At 39.5% G+C, this 17915-nt stretch overlaps 2 protein-coding genes across 9 annotated transcripts; both read left to right on the top strand.

Moving 5' to 3' along the window:
- Positions 1-4570: 4570 nt before the first annotated feature.
- LOC103707100 (mitogen-activated protein kinase kinase 5-like) lies at positions 4571-6296 on the top strand. Of its 2 annotated transcripts, XR_005512495.1 has the most exons (2): positions 4571-6100; positions 6186-6296. XR_005512495.1 is itself a non-coding variant. In XM_039128093.1 (1 exon), the coding sequence occupies exon 1, from the start codon at positions 4931-4933 to the stop codon at positions 5999-6001; it is 1071 nt and encodes a 356-aa protein (XP_038984021.1). In that variant the 5' UTR covers positions 4571-4930; the 3' UTR covers positions 6002-6169. The 2 variants fall into 2 exon arrangements, 1 of the variants encoding a protein (XP_038984021.1); XM_039128093.1 differs by lacking the exon at positions 6186-6296 and having other exon boundaries at positions 4571-6169.
- A 1051-nt stretch (positions 6297-7347) lies between these two features.
- On the top strand, positions 7348-17662 carry LOC103707101 (aspartate carbamoyltransferase, chloroplastic-like). 7 transcript variants are annotated; one of them, XM_039128092.1, is made up of 8 exons: positions 7348-7678; positions 7863-8031; positions 9599-9730; positions 10895-11558; positions 11635-11774; positions 16361-16534; positions 16695-16931; positions 17118-17662. In XM_039128092.1, exons 4-8 carry the CDS (start codon positions 10982-10984, stop codon positions 17223-17225), a joined length of 1236 nt encoding a protein of 411 aa, XP_038984020.1. In that variant the 5' UTR covers positions 7348-7678; positions 7863-8031; positions 9599-9730; positions 10895-10981; the 3' UTR covers positions 17226-17662. The 7 variants fall into 7 exon arrangements, with proteins under 7 accessions (XP_038984020.1, XP_038984018.1, XP_038984017.1 ...); XM_039128090.1 differs by having other exon boundaries at positions 7846-8031; XM_039128089.1 differs by having other exon boundaries at positions 7348-7779.
- The last annotated feature ends 253 nt before the right edge of the window (positions 17663-17915 follow it).

Here is a 17915-nt window from a genome sequence, read left to right as displayed (position 1 = left end):
ACAAGACTAAATGTATTGTAAATGCATGTCACAGTTGGGCAAGAAGCTAGGGAACAAGAGGAAGAAGTTTTCCACTGCCTGCTGTAGATTTTTGGAGGCGTATCAGGGCTGTGCCAGATTGACAGGTGAGTGGGAGTTTGTACTTTGCACCATGAGCACATTCCTTATTCATTTTCATAAATGTCGCCAAGTGTGAATTGATTCCACTTGAGCATATTGATTGATATTGTAGTAGATTCCTCTATATTTTGATTCTCCATGCTTGATTATTCTGTACATGCATTTGAGGGAGCATTGAGAGGAATTACGAGGGGTTGATGAGTAATCAAATTGATTCTGAATTGTGAAATGATTTCTTTTGTAAATTGATTTCATTTCCTCCATTTCAAAGATTTGTAGAGCCTTTTTAGTGGTATATTGAGTTGTATTGCACTTCCTTGACCCTCACTCCTAACCCTGATGTTAGTTTATGATTGGGTCATGATCGAGTGAGTGGTAATCTTGATTATACTCCTTTTTAGTAGAGTATTGGGAGGGTGCATTATGGCATTTATGCATGGCTTGGCAGTATCTGCAGGACACCTATAGTCGATGGGGTTGAACATCGGCCTTTGTGCACATAGTAGCCTTCTGGGTGGGCGGAGCCCAGTCCCTTCCTAGGGGGGGACACGGCCCTAGGCGTAGGATCGGCCGGTCCTACGACTTATATTCTGCTTGCCGCCGGGCATAGTAAGACCCCGCGAGGTGCAGTATGGCTTTCCGCGGATGTAGAATTCCCGCGAGGTGCCGTTTAGTATGTAGATGTGAGATGGATTTCTGTTCTGGATACTGGCCAGCATTTATATGATCAGTGTGGTGTCTTATCCTGCATATGCATGTGACAGTAGGGAGTTGTTGCTGGTTTGCCTGGGGCGTAAAACCCACCTCCCGATAGCTGTCTAGCATTTATGTTATCGGTATGGTGTCTTATCCTGCATATGCATGTGACAGTAGGGAGTTGTTGCTGGTTCGCCTGGGGCGTAAAACCCACCTCCTGATAGCTGTCTAGCATTTATGTTATCGGTATGGTGTCTTATCCTGCATATGCATGTGACAGTAGGGAGTTGTTGCTGGTTCGCCTGGGGCGTAAAACCCACCTCCCGACAGCTGTCTAGTGATGATTTACATATTGGTGTGGTGTCATATTCGATGTATGCATATGGCAGTAGGGAGTTGTTGCTGGTTCGCCTGGGGCGTAAAACCCACCTCCCGATAGCTGTCTTATTGATGATTCAGCCTATTGACACCTGATTTATATGATTCAGTACTATGACCTGTTGAGCATATGCATGAGTAGCATATATATTTACTTGATTATTCCATATATGCTTCAGATGAGTTGAGATTGATTGTGGTGATATTGATGACTTACTCCATATTCTCTATGTTGAGTTCATGTTCATCTTGTTATTGATCTTGAGATTTTACCACGAGCCATGATTATATCTTGTCTCATGTGCATAGTACTCTCTACTCCACTCACTGAGTATTCATATACTCACTCCCCAGTTTGATATTTTTGATTGCAGGGCAGGTATTGTATAGAGAGGAGCAGGGTTAGAGATTGCCTGCTAGCTGTGCCGCTCCATAGTATAGTATAATGTAGATAGAGGTTTATTCCCTTTTGGTGTATTATAAACCTTCTGTTGTATTTAGTGTATAGTTACAGTCATAGATCCTGTTGTGGATATGGGTTTGACCATGGATAGAATGGAAACCAGATTTTTATACAGTTGAGTTATATGCCTATGATGATGTATTGATATATATTGTCCAGGTTCGTTATGTGACAGGTTATGTGATTGCTGCTCTGACAGGTAGCGTTGTTGTATGTAATGAGATAATCCTGACAGGTCACCATAGGAAAGGTGATCATTTTGTGCATGCATCATGCCAAAATTTTCAGAATTTATTGATGATTAATAGGTAGTAGGGTTCTACGTGGTGGCTGGTGGCCTTATGCCTACCCGCACCCTAGGACCGTCGCGGCGGCCCGCCGGGAACGGGGCGGGGGTCGTGACACGCCATTACCAGAAATCCCAAAGGTCGAACTGCCTCCCAAGCTTTCCATCCCAAGCATCCCAAAGGTTGAACTGCCTCCTAAGCCTTCCGTCCCCGACTTCCCAAAGGTAGAACTGCCTCCAGTGCTTTCCATTCCGAAGGTCGAATTGCCTCCTAAGCCCACCATCTCTGAATTCCCTTCCATTCCCAGCACTGTGCATTTGGTTGGTTTGTACTTTATCTCGTTGTCTTCTAGACTGTGTTCAGGAGTATTTCATGCGAATAAAATTTCTTTTCCCTATGTTCGGTTTTCAAGCTGATCTTTGAGGTGAATATAAAAGGAGCACTTCTCTGTATGTGTGTGTGTGTGTGTGTTTGTGTGTGTGAAGCTCTTAATGTGTCGAACCATGATACTACAACACAGTCTCTAAGCATCTACTTAAGAAATTAGATGATAAGGTGTCCCACCCTACACTGAGGAAGTACCATATTACCAAGTGCGAGCTTGGCATTTGCAGGCCGCTCAGAATTCCTTGGCATATTTCTGTTATCATGCACGATCTGAGTACTACCAAATACTATTTTGTCAAATTTTAGGTTGTGTTATAAACAAGGGCTTTAATCCGATTTTATAATTTGGAGTAAGCTTGTGTGTGGTATCCACAGTTTCTGTTTAAAGAAGATTAGTGCCCTTTGATCTAATCAAATTAATCCGGGCCATTAAAGATCACAACACTTGACATGCAAACATCCTAATTAAATATAGATTTTATTCATGATCGATTACTAGGAGGCCTTTGGGTTTTGCTTCGTTATAACTGGCAAATTTCTACTTCAAATCGCCACAGAACTTTATAAATCTCTGTTTGCAAAGATCCTACAATGTGTTTTAGATCATCTGTATTTCATAGAACCCAGAAATCGGGTTTTACTGAGACTTGGGGTCTCACATCTTCCTTTAAAATGGGAAATCTCAAGTCCCTTAAGATGTTGTGATCATCTAAACTCTCAACTTCACAAACCCAATCTCAAGCCCTTTTCATCTACCCTCCTCTCCTTCTCGAATGACCTCTACCGCCATCTCCAATACCCTTGTGATTGCCCCCTTAACCCCAACACCATGGCTGTTCTCTCTCTCTCTCTCTCTCTCTCTCTCTCTCTCTCTCTCTCTCTCTCTCTATATATATATATATATATATATATGTCGATCTCCCATTTTGATGCATTCTACATAATTTCAAGTAATAAGATATTGAAAATACCCAAAAGAACAAATGAAGTACATTTATTTATTTTTGGTTATGTATTAAGAGTGAAAATATTATTTGGAAACAAATGTTATTGAAATTCTCAAGCATCACAATTACCGGGTTTGATTATATACATTTAAGTATCATAATAGAAAAGTTCCGTATCGTCTCTCAATGGTTGAGTAGTTTGTGACCTTACTGAGGATCAAAGGTTCAATTTCCCTTTCCAACCTATTGTGGTTAACCTGGTTTTGGACCACCTGAATTGCTAAAGCCACTGGTTCGAGCAAGTATACCCTCTATTTGAGATGAGTCACTAGATTCTTGAGGTGCGGTTTGGGAAAAAATCTCAACAAAACTGTATTGAAAAGTTTGAGGGAAAACCAAGATATTAATAAAAGGAAAAAAAAAACTAGAAACTAATTTAAAGCAAGAATTGTTTGATAATGCATTCACATGTATATTTAAGAGGAGAAGAAAGCTTCTCCGCCTGGCATCATCACAAAATACACAATTAGTGGACTAGTTATTGATTACTCGTGGATGAGATCTTTGACAGATTTTTTGGGCAACGAATAATTCAGATGTTTATTGCTAATTTTTAAAACTTGTAACAAACAGTGCCTGCATAATGAAAATATCATTATGTGAACTTTTCTACTATTAACACAAAACTTTGGCCTGTACAATTGGTTCCATTTGTCTCTGCTCTGACCACACCTATAAATACTTCCATCTTTATACACACGATTCTCTTTGCTCAGACTTTTCGATTCATGTAAGAAAATAAGAAAGTGCTGATCAAAAGCATGAATATCTTGATCGAGTGTCCCAAATAATAGAAAAAATTCCTGCACTTAGCATGCTCATAAAAAATTCCGCCAAAATTATATTTTAATCCTAACGCATTCATACACTAGGAGTTTTCAATGCAAAATCATGCAATTACACGAAAGGCTTGAGATTCTTCTCTAAGCCGTCTGATGACATTCTTCCATCACACAATGCAATTGCCATATATAGCAATTTAAGCAAGAAGAGACTCAAGGAGAATACCATCTACTGGAGTATCAAGTAGTTGAAGCAGTAAGACTCGTCAGTATGTAATTTTAATCATGCATGACATCATTAAGGTTGAATTTTAATGCCACGCGTCTGACAATTGTAGGACATAAAGTTACAGACTTAGTAGTAGAATATTTATTTTTATTTTTTTATATATAATAATTATAATTATAGCCATCAAAATTTTTTGATTAATTTTTTGCTAGAATTTTTCTAATTATTTATAGCATATTTGTAATGCATGGAACTAGAAACATCTGGCCTTTCATCTTTCTCCTTGTGTAAATTATTAGTGTCTCGCCATCTCTCTTACTCAGAAAACCAGCCGCCTCTTTTCTTCCCCATTTTCCCCCCACATATCTATATTTAAATCCTAACCCAATAATTTGTTATATTATATAGGTGTAAAATATCCAAGGAAAACTCGTCTTGTCTCTCTGTCGGTCCTCCCTCTCCTCCTTCCAAGAACCCTCCACCATCCCCATCAATCTCCACCCCCCTACGACCCAATCGCCCTTCAGTCCGTTCTATATATATGACTTCTTCCCCGCCTTTTGCTTCGTCGCCATGACGCAATGAGACCCGGCCCACTCCCCAATGCGCGGCCGGGGCAGCCCGGCCAACCCGCCCGCCCCCGCCGCCGGCCAGGCCTCACCCTTCCCCTCCCCCAGCGCGATCCCCCGTCCTTCGCCGTCCCTCTCCCCCTCCCTCCCCCCTCCACCCCCGCCTCCTTCTCCGCCGCCGCCCCCGGCGGTGCCCAGCCCCCGACCGCCGCCACCCCGCAGACCCCGGCGCTCGCCGACCTCGATCGCCTCCGCCGCATCGGCAGCGGCAACGGCGGCTCCGTCTGGATGGTGCGCCACCGGCCCACCGGCCGGATCTATGCCCTCAAGGTGATCTATGGCAACCACGAGGACGCCGCCCGCCGCCAGATCTGTCGCGAGATCGAGATCCTCCGCACCGCCGACCATCCCCATGTGGTCCGGTGCCACGGCTTCTATGACCGGGCGGGAGACATCCATATCCTTCTCGAGTACATGGACGGCGGCTCCCTCGACGGCCGCCGCGTCGCCTCCGAGCCCGTCCTCGCCGACATCGCCCGCCAGGTCCTCGCCGGCCTCGCCTACCTTCACAGCCGCCGGATCGTCCACCGCGACATCAAGCCCTCCAACCTCCTCATCAACTCCGCCCGCCAGGTCAAGATCGCCGACTTCGGGGTCAGCCGAATCTTGGCCCGGACCATGGGCACCTGTAATTCCTCGGTGGGGACGATCGCCTACATGAGCCCCGAGCGGATTAACACCGACCTTAACGAGGGGGTCTACCACGGCTACTTCGGCGATATTTGGAGCTTCGGCCTCAGTATGCTCGAGTTCTATCTGGGGCGGTTCCCCTTCGCGGAGCAACTGGGGCGGCAGGTCGGGGACTGGGCCAGCCTCATGTGCGCCATCTGCTACTCCAACCCACCGGAGGCGCCGCCCACCGCCTCGCCGGAGTTCCGAAACTTCATCGCCTGCTGCCTCCAGAAGGAGCCCCACCGCCGGCCCACCGCCGCCCAGCTCCTCCGCCACCCCTTCATCACCCAGGCCCAGGTCACCGCCCCGGTGGCACGGTCTCCGCCGCATAATTTCGTACCGCTGACGTAGAATTTGCTCTCTTTTTTTTCTTTTCTGCCTGAAAGATCCTTTATTTCTTTCTACTCCAAATTGGGTTGTCGTGCCCACAAAAAGAAAGATGAAATATGGGTAATAGAAACTTTTCTTTTTTTCCTTAAAATATATCTTCTTTTTAATTAGCTTCGGAAGTTTTACCTTCTTGTTTTCCTTCTAGTTTGTGATCGAAATGGGAACTTCTTTTCTGGACGACCAGGATGGAATAGAGCTTTGATATAAGAGGAAAGGATGATAGTAGAAATATAGGTACGATGAAGTGGCTCATGCCTTTAGCAAAAAAAAAAAAAAAAACGTGGCTCATGCTAAGAGCTTATTTATCTCTCGTCATATCAGAAATTAGAACACTTTTATTGTACCAAAACAGCAATTGCTTTTCTAAATTTCTCTCTCTCTCTCTCTCCATGCTATCATGTATGGATTCTGAGTGTAACAATTGACGTTATGGATGACTGTGATATGATACCACTTTCATAGAATATTAAAAAAAAAAAAAAATCTAAGCATGTTGTTTTTTGTTTATGAACTACAAACAGAACTTGATGGATGGATGGATGGCTGTGTTCCCAAATTGATACTTTGTTTATGATGAACTGACTAGGTTTAATACACTAATTGGCGTGCTTGTATTGCAGTTCAATCTGTAATGTAACTAGTTTAATCCTGTCCTAAGAGCTATAAGTTAAACATATAGAGAGCAGTGTGTTTACAAACTGTTTGAAAAAAATAAAATTGGAAAATAAAAATAAAGCATAAAATCAAATAAAGGAATTAAGGAAAAAGGAAAGCATAGCATGCATGCGCATGCAACCGAAAGTAGCAGGTAGGATTAGACGTGAAGTATGTGGCATCATTACCTTGGCGCATTTGATGATGTCGTTATCCAACAAATGGCCTTTCGCAGCCACACATCCCGTGCAAGGACATTCGAAGCCTTCCACGCTGCCAATACGAAAAACCCATAATTTTTTGCGCCTATGAGATGATCTCTAAATGACGATACTATTTGATATGCAACTAATTGTAATTGCATTTGGACGTACTGCGACTTGCCATCATAATGAGCAGATGTATGAGACATCTAATTTTATTCTGGTGAACTGTAGATGGGTGGCCACGCATGGAAATCTAGTGGATAGCAAGCAACAGAGCTCCTGTTAGAAAAAAAGTGGTTGCGTGTCAAAAATTAGAAAATGACAAGGAGAGCAGCCGTCCGGGAATATATTTGGTGGCAATTTAATTTGCTTTGCCAACCAGAGGTCTTAGTCATCTGAAGACAAAGGCACCTGATTGATTCCAGGACTATATTGTCATAGCCCTCAACCTGGCATCCTCGCCCAATTGGAAGGGGCACTCAGAGTAGGATGCTGAGAGTTGGTATCCACTAGATTTTTCACTCTCCCAGTGCGAGCCCAATGGCAATTCACTGAAAGAAAACTTGGAGCTGTACCCAATTACCCAATACCCAATTCACTGAAAGATTTTTCTGGCAGCATAGAGGAGGCTCAACGGAAGAATTCGCAGCTGAAGTTGAGTTAGATCTTCGCCCGAATGGGAAGATCGGTCCATGGTTGAAGAGAATTACCAGAAGCTCTTCAGTCTTATCGGGGCACGACTTGATGTTCTTGAATTGGACAGCAATATGGTTGTGAGGTATGAAGAAGTGGAAGAAGGAGAAGCTAGAAAATTGCTGGCTGGAACCGAAGATTTGGGAAAGAGCACGAAAGTTCTCCAGCTTTTTAGTACTTCTATCAGTGCTTTCATTCTTATAGTCTAAATTAAAGAACTTTAGATCATCAAAAGTTCACTCTTGTCGTCAGTATGTCGTGATCATCAGGCTCCACCTTCTCCATTTGTCCCCGTCGCTGCATTTGGAGTGGAGGGCGATAAAGAAGTTGGCGACGACGGAGTCCAAGGGAAGGGCGGTGTCGAGGCGGCAGCCACGAGCACGGTCGCGAGAGCAAAGGAGAATGGATTAGGCGACAACACGACTACGGGCCGAAAAGGTAAGGGCAAAGATCATTGAAGAAAAATTATTTTGAAAAAAAATGATGAATAAAAATTATAGGAAGAGTAAATTTGGAAGAAAATTATATTAATATAAGCGTGCGGAAATATTTCGAGAATTCGTTTAGCTCATGGGAAGTGAAGAGAGGACAGTATGGTCAAAAAAAAAAAAGAAAAATGTCTGATATTTGATTGGAGTTTTTTTTAAAAAATAAAAAAATAATTTTTTAATAAAAATAAAATTCTATATTTTATAGAAAAAATACATATGCTATGTAGAAAAGTTATTTTCTCACCTGCTCAAAGTTAGAGTAATTTTTTTAAAAATACTCTTAAATTTTTAGATAAATAATAATAATTTTTTATTAAGAGCATAAAAATTATTTCATACAAAATAGTTATTCAACCAAATATAAAGCATGTCATTTTTTTTTTTTTTATCGGCTAAACACACAAAAATTATATTCTCAAATATCATATATCCAACTTTAAAAAATATTGCAGTAATTTTTTTTTCTACGAGTTAAATAAGTTTTAAGTTAGTTGAACAAAAAAAACACTGACTCAAGTTGAATTGGAGAGTCTAATTGGAATGGTTAAAGGAGGGAGGCGTACGTGCAATTAGCTGAAAGTCGGGGGAATCAAGGTATAATCTTTTTCTTATAAAAGCCATCACTCCCGCGTCCCCTCCATGAGGCTTTTCTGACTTGAAGGCGAAAAGAAGAAGGTTAGTCTTCTTTCAGCCGAGATTGGTGGGCCCTAAATTTAAACAGCTGGGCCAATAGACAACACGTAACGGTGAAGGAAACGGGAAATTAGTTATGGAAATATCCGGACTCGTAAAACTCTCACATTGCACGCCTCCCTATAAAAGTATAAAACCCTAAAATCTTTCCATTTTTATATCTCCCACCGCCTCCCATCTCTCAAGAATCTCTGGCCTCATCGGCGATCTCATGTTCTTCATGGTGTGACTTAATAGTTCGATCGATAGTATGGACTCCAATCATCAGTCTGCCTTGGCTTCCATGGAAGGTTTGTCAGTGCCCGATAATTTGATTTTTGCTTGGCAAACGAATGCTTTCGATGTTTTTCCTAAATCTTTATCAGGACTCTGTGCTTTTTTGTGCTTTTTCTTGGATTTATGCTTCGAGTTGGATTTTACGATATTTTGCACAGCAAAAAGTTCGAGTAGGTACGACTTCATTCGTCTGTTTTCCTCCGTTTTGATCTCCTATACGTATATTTTGTTGTCTAATTAAACATTTCGAGTATATTTATAAATATTTCAGATGTTACGAATCGAATTGAGCATGCCATTAGCCTACAGAGTCAGGGGATAATGAGGTCGAAATTTTCACTTTTTCTTAAACTGTTTTTAGATGTGGAAATAGCTGACATATCTAAATTTTCAGGTTTACTGTTAAATATATTAACGATTGATTTACCACATCTTGATGATTTGCTACATGCGCTTATTCTTATCACGGAACTTGCAATAAACCGCCATTCCTTTTTGATTCTCATACTTTGGTTTTACTGTGCCATGCTGGAAAATTTTTGCAGAGTTAATGGTCTGTATTCCAAAATTTGGGAGATATTATGTAGGTTGCTGAGGAAGTTGCATGTTATATTTTCGTTGGCATGCCAAAAAAATTCTTGAAGGCTTGAAGTTATATTTCATAAGGTTCTCTACAGGTAAACAATGCTAATGTTTAGATGGCTAGCTAGAATATTGGCAAAATCCGCAACATATTCTTTCCACCTATCTGTTTAAATTATAAGCGAAAACAAATGTCGAGTAAGGATTGAGTAGTGCATGGTTGTGAGAGGTGGTTGTTTCTTCTTAAAAGTTGAACAATTTGAAGCTTTGTGAAATTCCCTGTATCATGTTAGCCACTTCTTGATATGTGGTCTAGAAATCTAGGTATTAGCTGGTACCTATAATAATTTTGATTGCTCGAGAAGAATTTTTATGAGGTTTAATAGATGGATCAGATAGGGGTTGCAATGCTTTATTGTTTAACCCATTTAACTTGATTCAACCCATTATAGGTCAAATTAGGTTATCTGTTTAATATAATGGTCAGCTTCTGGTTTGAATTTTCGACCCATTTAATAAATAGGTCGGGTTCGGGTTGCCAATTTTTTAATCCATCATGTATGATATATCCAACCCGACTTGTATTTGGTCCGACCCTACCTGATTGCCACCCTTAACGATCGATCATGATTGTTGAAAAAATATAATGCATATACTTAGATTCTGGGGTTGATGATGCTGCAAGCCTTTTGCCTCTTGAATTCTGTAACTCCTTGTGGACATGGTCATCCCGCCCCTTGTCAGCCCAACCTGATGGACATTTTTGGAAGACCTAGAGAGGTTGGTGACTAGCTGTAGATAAACTGCGATGGATTTTATCTAAACTGCATTGTCCCTTTTAGGGTCTTTATCTTGTAACTTGTTGACTTTTACCTGAAAACACAAATCCATCCAGTGGCCATGATTGATTTCCTTTTACAAGTTCATGTTTTTGGTGGGGTTTCTACAATAAAAATGCTCCAAAAGACAACTTTATTTTCTCTTTGATCTGATGTTTCTATCGCAATCAGTAGTTTTCTTTGTGTGTCAATCCGTTTTCACCTATTACCATTTATGTACTTCCATACTCATGTTTCTGCTAAACCTTCCATTTAATGGTAACTAATTATGAAATGACTTGCTAGTGCATATTGTTTACTAATTTTGTCTGTACTCCTATAGTGTGCTTTATTTTGTTTTGCTTTCTTAATATTCTTCTCCTTTATATAGTACTTTCTAAACTTTTATTAATGTTACACCGCTGATTTGATATCTTGCAGTTGTGACTGCACGATAAATTCTCGGAGATTTTCAAAAAGTCTATAGGATCTGGTTTTGTCTTGTGTCAGATTGCTTCTTCCATAGTGATGGTTCTGTCTACGCTATCCACTAGTGCTGTGCATAATGGCACGCCTTTTCTGAAACCTTCTCCAAGTTTTTTGAGCAAAGGCCATATGAGAAGTAGTCAAGAGTCTATATTTGCTGATTCAAATCTTGCTGTTAACCAACCAGTCTTTGTCAACTTACGTGCTGCTTCCACTGATCCACAACATTATGCATTCTCTGCTACAAGTCCCTTGCAACCAGATTATTTGAGAAAATTGCTACCGAGGAGTCACAGTCGATGCTATTCTGTTGACATCAAAAAGTCATCAGTTTCGATTGGAAACAAGTTCCCACTTGATGACGTTATTGAGTCTCAACAGTTTGACAGGGATATACTAAATGATATATTTGAAGTGGCTCTTGAAATGGAAAAGATTGAGAAGAATTCATCTAGGAGAAAGATATTGATGGGCTATCTGATGGCTACTCTATTTTATGAACCATCAACGCGGACTAGACTTTCCTTTGAATCTGCCATGAAACGGTTGGGTGGAGAAGTTCTGACAACAGAAAATGCTCGAGAATTTTCTTCAGCAGCTAAAGGGGAAACTCTTGAAGGTACTAAGTTTATCCCGCATTTCAGAGTGTCATATTTTATCAACTGATCTGATTGATAAACACACCTGCATTGCAGATACTATAAGAACTGTTGAAGGTTATGCAGATATAATTGTATTGAGACACTTTGAAAGTGGAGCTGCTAGAAGAGCAGCTTCTACAGCTAGCATTCCTATAATAAATGCTGGGGATGGTCCTGGACAGCACCCAACTCAGGTACATAGGGATTACTTAATTGTTCTGTATGGAGGATAATTTTAGTAAACAAAGGCTGTTGTACTGGATTTTTCCCTGCCTGCTTGTCTTAGATAATTGGTCTATAACCTAGACACCTAGATGAGAAGCTTGTCCTGCATCAATGAAAACAGAAAGGAAAATGTGTCTGATGCCTAGGAAATTGCCTTATAAACTTGAAAATTATTGTTTAAGCATAGAGGTTATTACGATAATAGAACAAGCTAATGCAGAAATACATAACTTTGTTATGTATTTGGTTAGGTTTTGTTACATATTTGGGAAAGTAGGTTGCGATAAACATTTAAGAGCAATGCATGTGCATGAAGGAACTTGAATGATAACCAGGATTTTTTTTTTAGATTTTGCTATGAAGGTTCGTAACTAGGATTTGTATCATTTAGATTCAATATTTGAATGTTAAGGTTGTCACATGATCCCTTGATTTAATCTAAGGAGCATTATCATAGATTCACCATATTGATAGATTGACTTTGAACATGTATTACATCTTGAAGCTCGGTTGTCTAAAATTGTTATAAGCCCATCGATCCTTGAAGCAAAGATGTTAATGAACATTTATGAAGTTCGTGGTCTTGGATATTCAGTGCTAGGTGTTTGATTCCAAGATTTAGTGGAACATATAGGACTCTGATCTTAGACTGAATAGAAGCTGCTAGGCTGTATATTTCTTCATACAGAGGATCTAGTTACATCACTTTGTTATGACGTTTAGGTGGATGATCTTGCCTCAGTTTGATGGAATAGTTTTTGTCATATTACAGGATGGTTATTTTACATATATAACTAATGAAGAAGCCTTTGAGGAAACAAACTGTCGAGAACAATCCAAGTGTATATATTTTTGATGTTGGCATGACTCACTAGCAAGGACCTAGATATAGGTTGATCAGAAAAGCATCACAGGTGATGGTATGACAACCTGTGACTGGTATCAAACATTAGTGTTTGTGCTAATACTGTTACTTTTTTTTTCTTTTTGATTTCTTCATCTAATCATAAAATAGCATGGGATTTGGGATTTGGAAGCCATTTGCTAGAGCTTTTAAGAAGGGAAAAGGCATATGAAGTAGTTGTTTGGGTTGTTTATCCTGAAACCATATAACTCTGTATCAATAATAAATGAAGAAATAAGAAGCTGAAGCTACTGGATGCTCATGTTGATTGAGAGCAAGATTTTATGGTTGCTGTGACACCTTAAATAGAAGATTCCAGCAACTAAGGCATTAATCCTTTCCCCCTTTTTGGGTTGGAGAAGAAAGGATGGAGGAATACCTGCAGTTTAATTTTATTCAAACTCAAAGGGATACAAGAAATTAGAGAGGTTGGGCACCATGAATAATTTTACAAGGTTTAGGGTGGATTGGAAGGAATTGAATCTGTTAATTCTTTTTCCCTTCTCTTCTTCAGAACGAACCACCCACCATTTTTTGAGCAAGTAAAGGACATTTACAAATTTCAAGAACGGAGCAGGTCTTCTCGAGGAAGATTCTTTCTTTAAGATAATTGACCTGCTCTTTAAAAAGGTTTGCATTAGTTGAAGATCATCAGAAGATGACATAAATTTCTAGCTTAGAGTTTGATGTCTTTACAAGAATAATATGTCCAAAACTTGAATGTGGAGTTTAGGAAGACGAACATCACAATTTTGTGGTGTCAGTTTATTTGTATGTTCACATGATCGAACTTTAGAGCTTACCTATTAGATTCTTTTCTAGATTAAACTTGATAAGTGGGGCTAGGAATGGTCTACTTGACCCCAATGCATCAAAGCTTAACTATTAGATTCTTTTCTAGATTAAATGTACAACTATAACTGAACCAAATTCATAGCAAGACTCCAAATTCAAGCAATTGAGGCCACGTTGTTGGCTGGTGGATGAACATAAAATCACCCATGCCTGTATCTGAGTAATGATCTAAAATTTATGTAACAAGATATAAATGTTTTATATTTGAAAGAGTTTGTTAATGTGTATGTAGCCACTAGAAGCATTATATAGTGTTGTTATCATGGTTGTCAGACATACAAAGCATCATCATATGTATGAACTGGGGGGCATTAAATCGATCTATGGCTTTTATTTAGTTCGTGGTTTGTCCATTTATTATTTACTCTCTGTTATCAGCTAAAACCCGGTTGCTTCATTTTAATCTTTCTTTCCATAATCCAATATCTGTTTACTTTTAGCCTTTTTAATTGATTTTGACATCACCAAACAGGGCCATATCATGGAAGTACCTTGTACTCCTAATCCCTTTCTAAATACAGAACACCCTTGAATGTCGCCTCCATTTGTGTTACATGGACACTTCTACGTCTAGTTCCAAAAATCTGTATGAGATACATATCAAACTCAGATACGCATCAAACACATCGATACTTATCATAATTCTTTGGCTGTAGCTTTTAGGGATTGTTGAGAGTTGGAATCTTCCAACAATGAATACAACCTGCAATGTTTGATGTTAGAAGCGAACATTTACTATTTTTTTTAAGAGATTGGTCAAGGTTTTAGGTATTCATGTAACTTTGTCAAACATTATTTTTCTTATATCCTTAAGTTAATCGGGAAGTTTGGATGAAAAACATGTATATTAAAAGAACTTAACCAATAATATCTTAGTCTTTCGCTTTAGAAAATATTTAATGGTATACATATCTATGATTTAGTTAAAATTGTATTCCAACCTACATATCCTCGTATATCCTTCTTTTTGCATGGTTGGACTTGCTTATCACAAAGGTATTTTAGAAAAAAAAAAAAGATAGAGCTCTGTATCTTTTATGTTGATATGTTCGGAGGTATTGGCATGGTGAAGCATGATAGGTGTATTTTCCTAAACCATACCCAATACAGATGCATTATGTTTATGTTAAGATCCTGTTTAGAGGACTGTATGAGATGTTTGTAAATAAAGAATCAGCTACACAGAGTAAATTGGCTGGATTGGAAGGACTTTGGAGTGTGCTATCTCTGAAAAAATTTGGGATTGCCGAAATCACCTTAGAGATGAAGTACATAATCCCTATTTTTTCTGGGATCATGTACTCCAGTGCAATACTTCTTCCTTTTCTGGTGCTTTTCTCTTCTCAACATAGACTCTCCAGCAACCTTATCCACAGGATAAAGTATATAACTATCCAAACAGCCCTTAAGTCTTGCATACTGCTTCCCAAGGTTCAAGGATAGTACTTGTATGATTTGGAGTTGATCCTGGGAGCTTGTCTCATACCATATATGGAATCTATTGCTACATACCATGAAGGATAGGAACCAAACCAACTTATTAAAAGTATGGTCATATAGGAAATAGAGGACATGATGAAACTTGTTCCGTTCATAAATTTGTGACCATGAAAATACATCAGTAACATGCCTTATCAAGCATATTTGGTTCTTATAATTTTTGTTTTACCATTCATTCCTGTGAGGGGCCAAGACCACTAGCACCACTTGTTCTCCAAATCCTCCTTCCAAGTTAGCTTACATTTCACCCTCTAGCCTATATACGCAAAACCAAGCTTATTTATTAAGCTACTCTTCTAAAGAGGATCTTGTTGTACTGAAGTCTTCACCCAGCATGCAGAGAATGATCTCAAGACTCGTTGCATTTTCACTCCTAAATTTCTTTACTATAGTATCTATAAGGGCTTAAATCTTCACAGTTTCTTGTAACTACATAAGCCTCACTTGTAAAGAAGAGCAGGCATATGAAAAGTCTCTGTATAAAGCATCTGTCAACATTTAGTGCTGTCAGCGTCCTTCAATGCTCTCCTCCATTCACTTCTCACTGCGAATCAGTATCGGTTGATTGAGTGGGTTTACCAGCAGATGCTGCCTGAAGGGTATTCTCCATTCCCTATCATAATAAACCTCCTTAGAATCATGCTCAACTTCTTTAGATTTTGAAATTTTCAGGTCTCATCAGTCTTCAATGCTTGCCTTCTCCCTACTTTCAATGCTGGTTTTCTCACTCACATATGGTCCAACATGGTCCCATCGGTAACTGCTCATTATCTTTCTACGGGCTTCCAGTTGCTTTTACATGTATCATACCAGAGAACGTGTAACTTATGTTTGACACACTGAAGCTAGCCCCTCTTTTACTGCCCTTCTCAACCTATCTTCTGATAGGACATTATTGTAAGTGTTAGTATTTACAATGCCAGACTAGTGACATCTGTCTACAGGCTTACAGATGCTTTTTACATCTGTAGACTAGAGAAGGTGCTCTCTATTTTTGACACTCTTAAGCTTTCCCCTCTTTTATCTTCTCCTTTCTCAAGCCATCTTCTAATAGGAACTTAGTGTAATTGTTAAGAGTCTTTATAATGGTAGACTAGTGACATATTTGCCAGAGAACTCAATATGTTTCACAGAGGATTGGCCAGCTGTCGGGGAACATGGTCTCTCGCCAATATCTTGCTTCATATCTTATCCTTATAATCAGCATAGATTCAATTAGTGAGTGTATCTATGGTTGTTGCCAGAAACTTATGTGCGGCCATGGATATTGGTTTCTCGTCCTTGTTGTTTGTGCAGGCTCTATTGGATGTGTACACAATCAAAAGAGAAATAGGCAGACTGGATGGAATTACACTTGGTTTGGTTGGAGATCTTGCAAATGGGAGGACTGTTCGGTCGCTGGCTTATCTAATCGCCAAGTACCAAAACATAAAGATATACTTTGTCTCACCTGATGTTGTAAAGATGAAGGTATGAATTTCTTCATTATACTGTTGCCAAGCATTTCTAAACCATAGTTTCACATCCTTTTTTGAGTATCTATCACTCTTTCTTTTTCATTGGCCTCCTTTCCATTGTTATTAATGATGATGACAATGTTCCACTAAATCTCAACATTCATCATCATCAGGATGATATAAAAGACTACTTGACATCTATGGGTGTTGGATGGGAAGAAAGCACTGATCTATTGGAAGTGGCTTCGAAATGCGATGTTGTTTATCAGACACGCATACAACGAGAGAGATTTGGTGAGAGGATAGACCTATATGAAGCTGCTCGTGGGAAGTACATAGTGAATAGAAAGGTACTGGATGTGCTGCCAAAGCATGCCGTTATCATGCATCCTCTTCCAAGGCTCGATGAGGTAAATTTGTGCAATTTTGTCGGACTTTCTTTTCTTTTTTGATATTCTATTATGCAAGCACGTTTGATCCTACTCGAGGTATCAATTACTGGCCTTCGCATGTTTACTGGTTAAAATCTTCTCTTCTATTAGACCACACAACGAATTTCTCAATACATGAACTGGTGAACTTGATACATTCTGCAGATAACAGTGGATGTGGATAGTGACACCAGAGCTGCATATTTTAGACAAGCCAAGAATGGCCTCTATATTCGGATGGCCCTACTGAAGCTTCTACTTCTTGGCTGGTGAAGGCATCTCAGCTGATTAATTATGATGGTTCCTCCATTTTCTTTTCTTTCTTCTTTTTTTTTTTTGGCTAGATCATTCTACCGATGGGTTTCCCATTTCCAATTTTTCCAGTTTCTAGTTATCTAATGGCCATCAAAAGTTGGTTATTGGGTCGATACTAATTTTTGCCAAATGGTTACCTACAAGTATGATCATGATTTCGCTGCTAGTCTTTTATATAGTTGATGCCGCTTAGCTTCATCCAGCCAGAATCAGGGAAATTGCATGCTATGAATTTATTTGTTCAACATCCAAGATATTCTCAGCTTAGAAGATCGTTTCACTGCAAAAAAGAAAGAAGCTTGCGTCCTCTCTTTCTCATCTTTTCTGTTTAAGCCATTTGGCCCTTTCTGAAGAAGTGACGTTTTTACAATCATTACCTTTAAGCATATTATCCATTAACAAGCTATTTAAAATTCTTTATCATATTTTCATACATGAAGCTGCCCTTGTCTTGTAAATTTTATAGGGGTCATGGATGACGTGAATATCCAACAAAAATCAATATCGTGCAATTACATGTAAACCATGGCTCCGTCAAGTAAGATGGCTGCAGGGAGTTGGTTATCTGCATCGTCTCACTTAGAGATATAGAATAAGTATAGGCTTAAATTGGGTTTGCATGCTCAAGTTTGGCCAACTTGACTCGAA

Source organism: Phoenix dactylifera, chromosome 7, assembly GCF_009389715.1.
Source record: "Phoenix dactylifera cultivar Barhee BC4 chromosome 7, palm_55x_up_171113_PBpolish2nd_filt_p, whole genome shotgun sequence".
Classification (NCBI taxonomy): Eukaryota; Viridiplantae; Streptophyta; class Magnoliopsida; order Arecales; family Arecaceae; genus Phoenix; species Phoenix dactylifera.
This window is presented reverse-complemented; position numbering and strand designations above follow the sequence as displayed.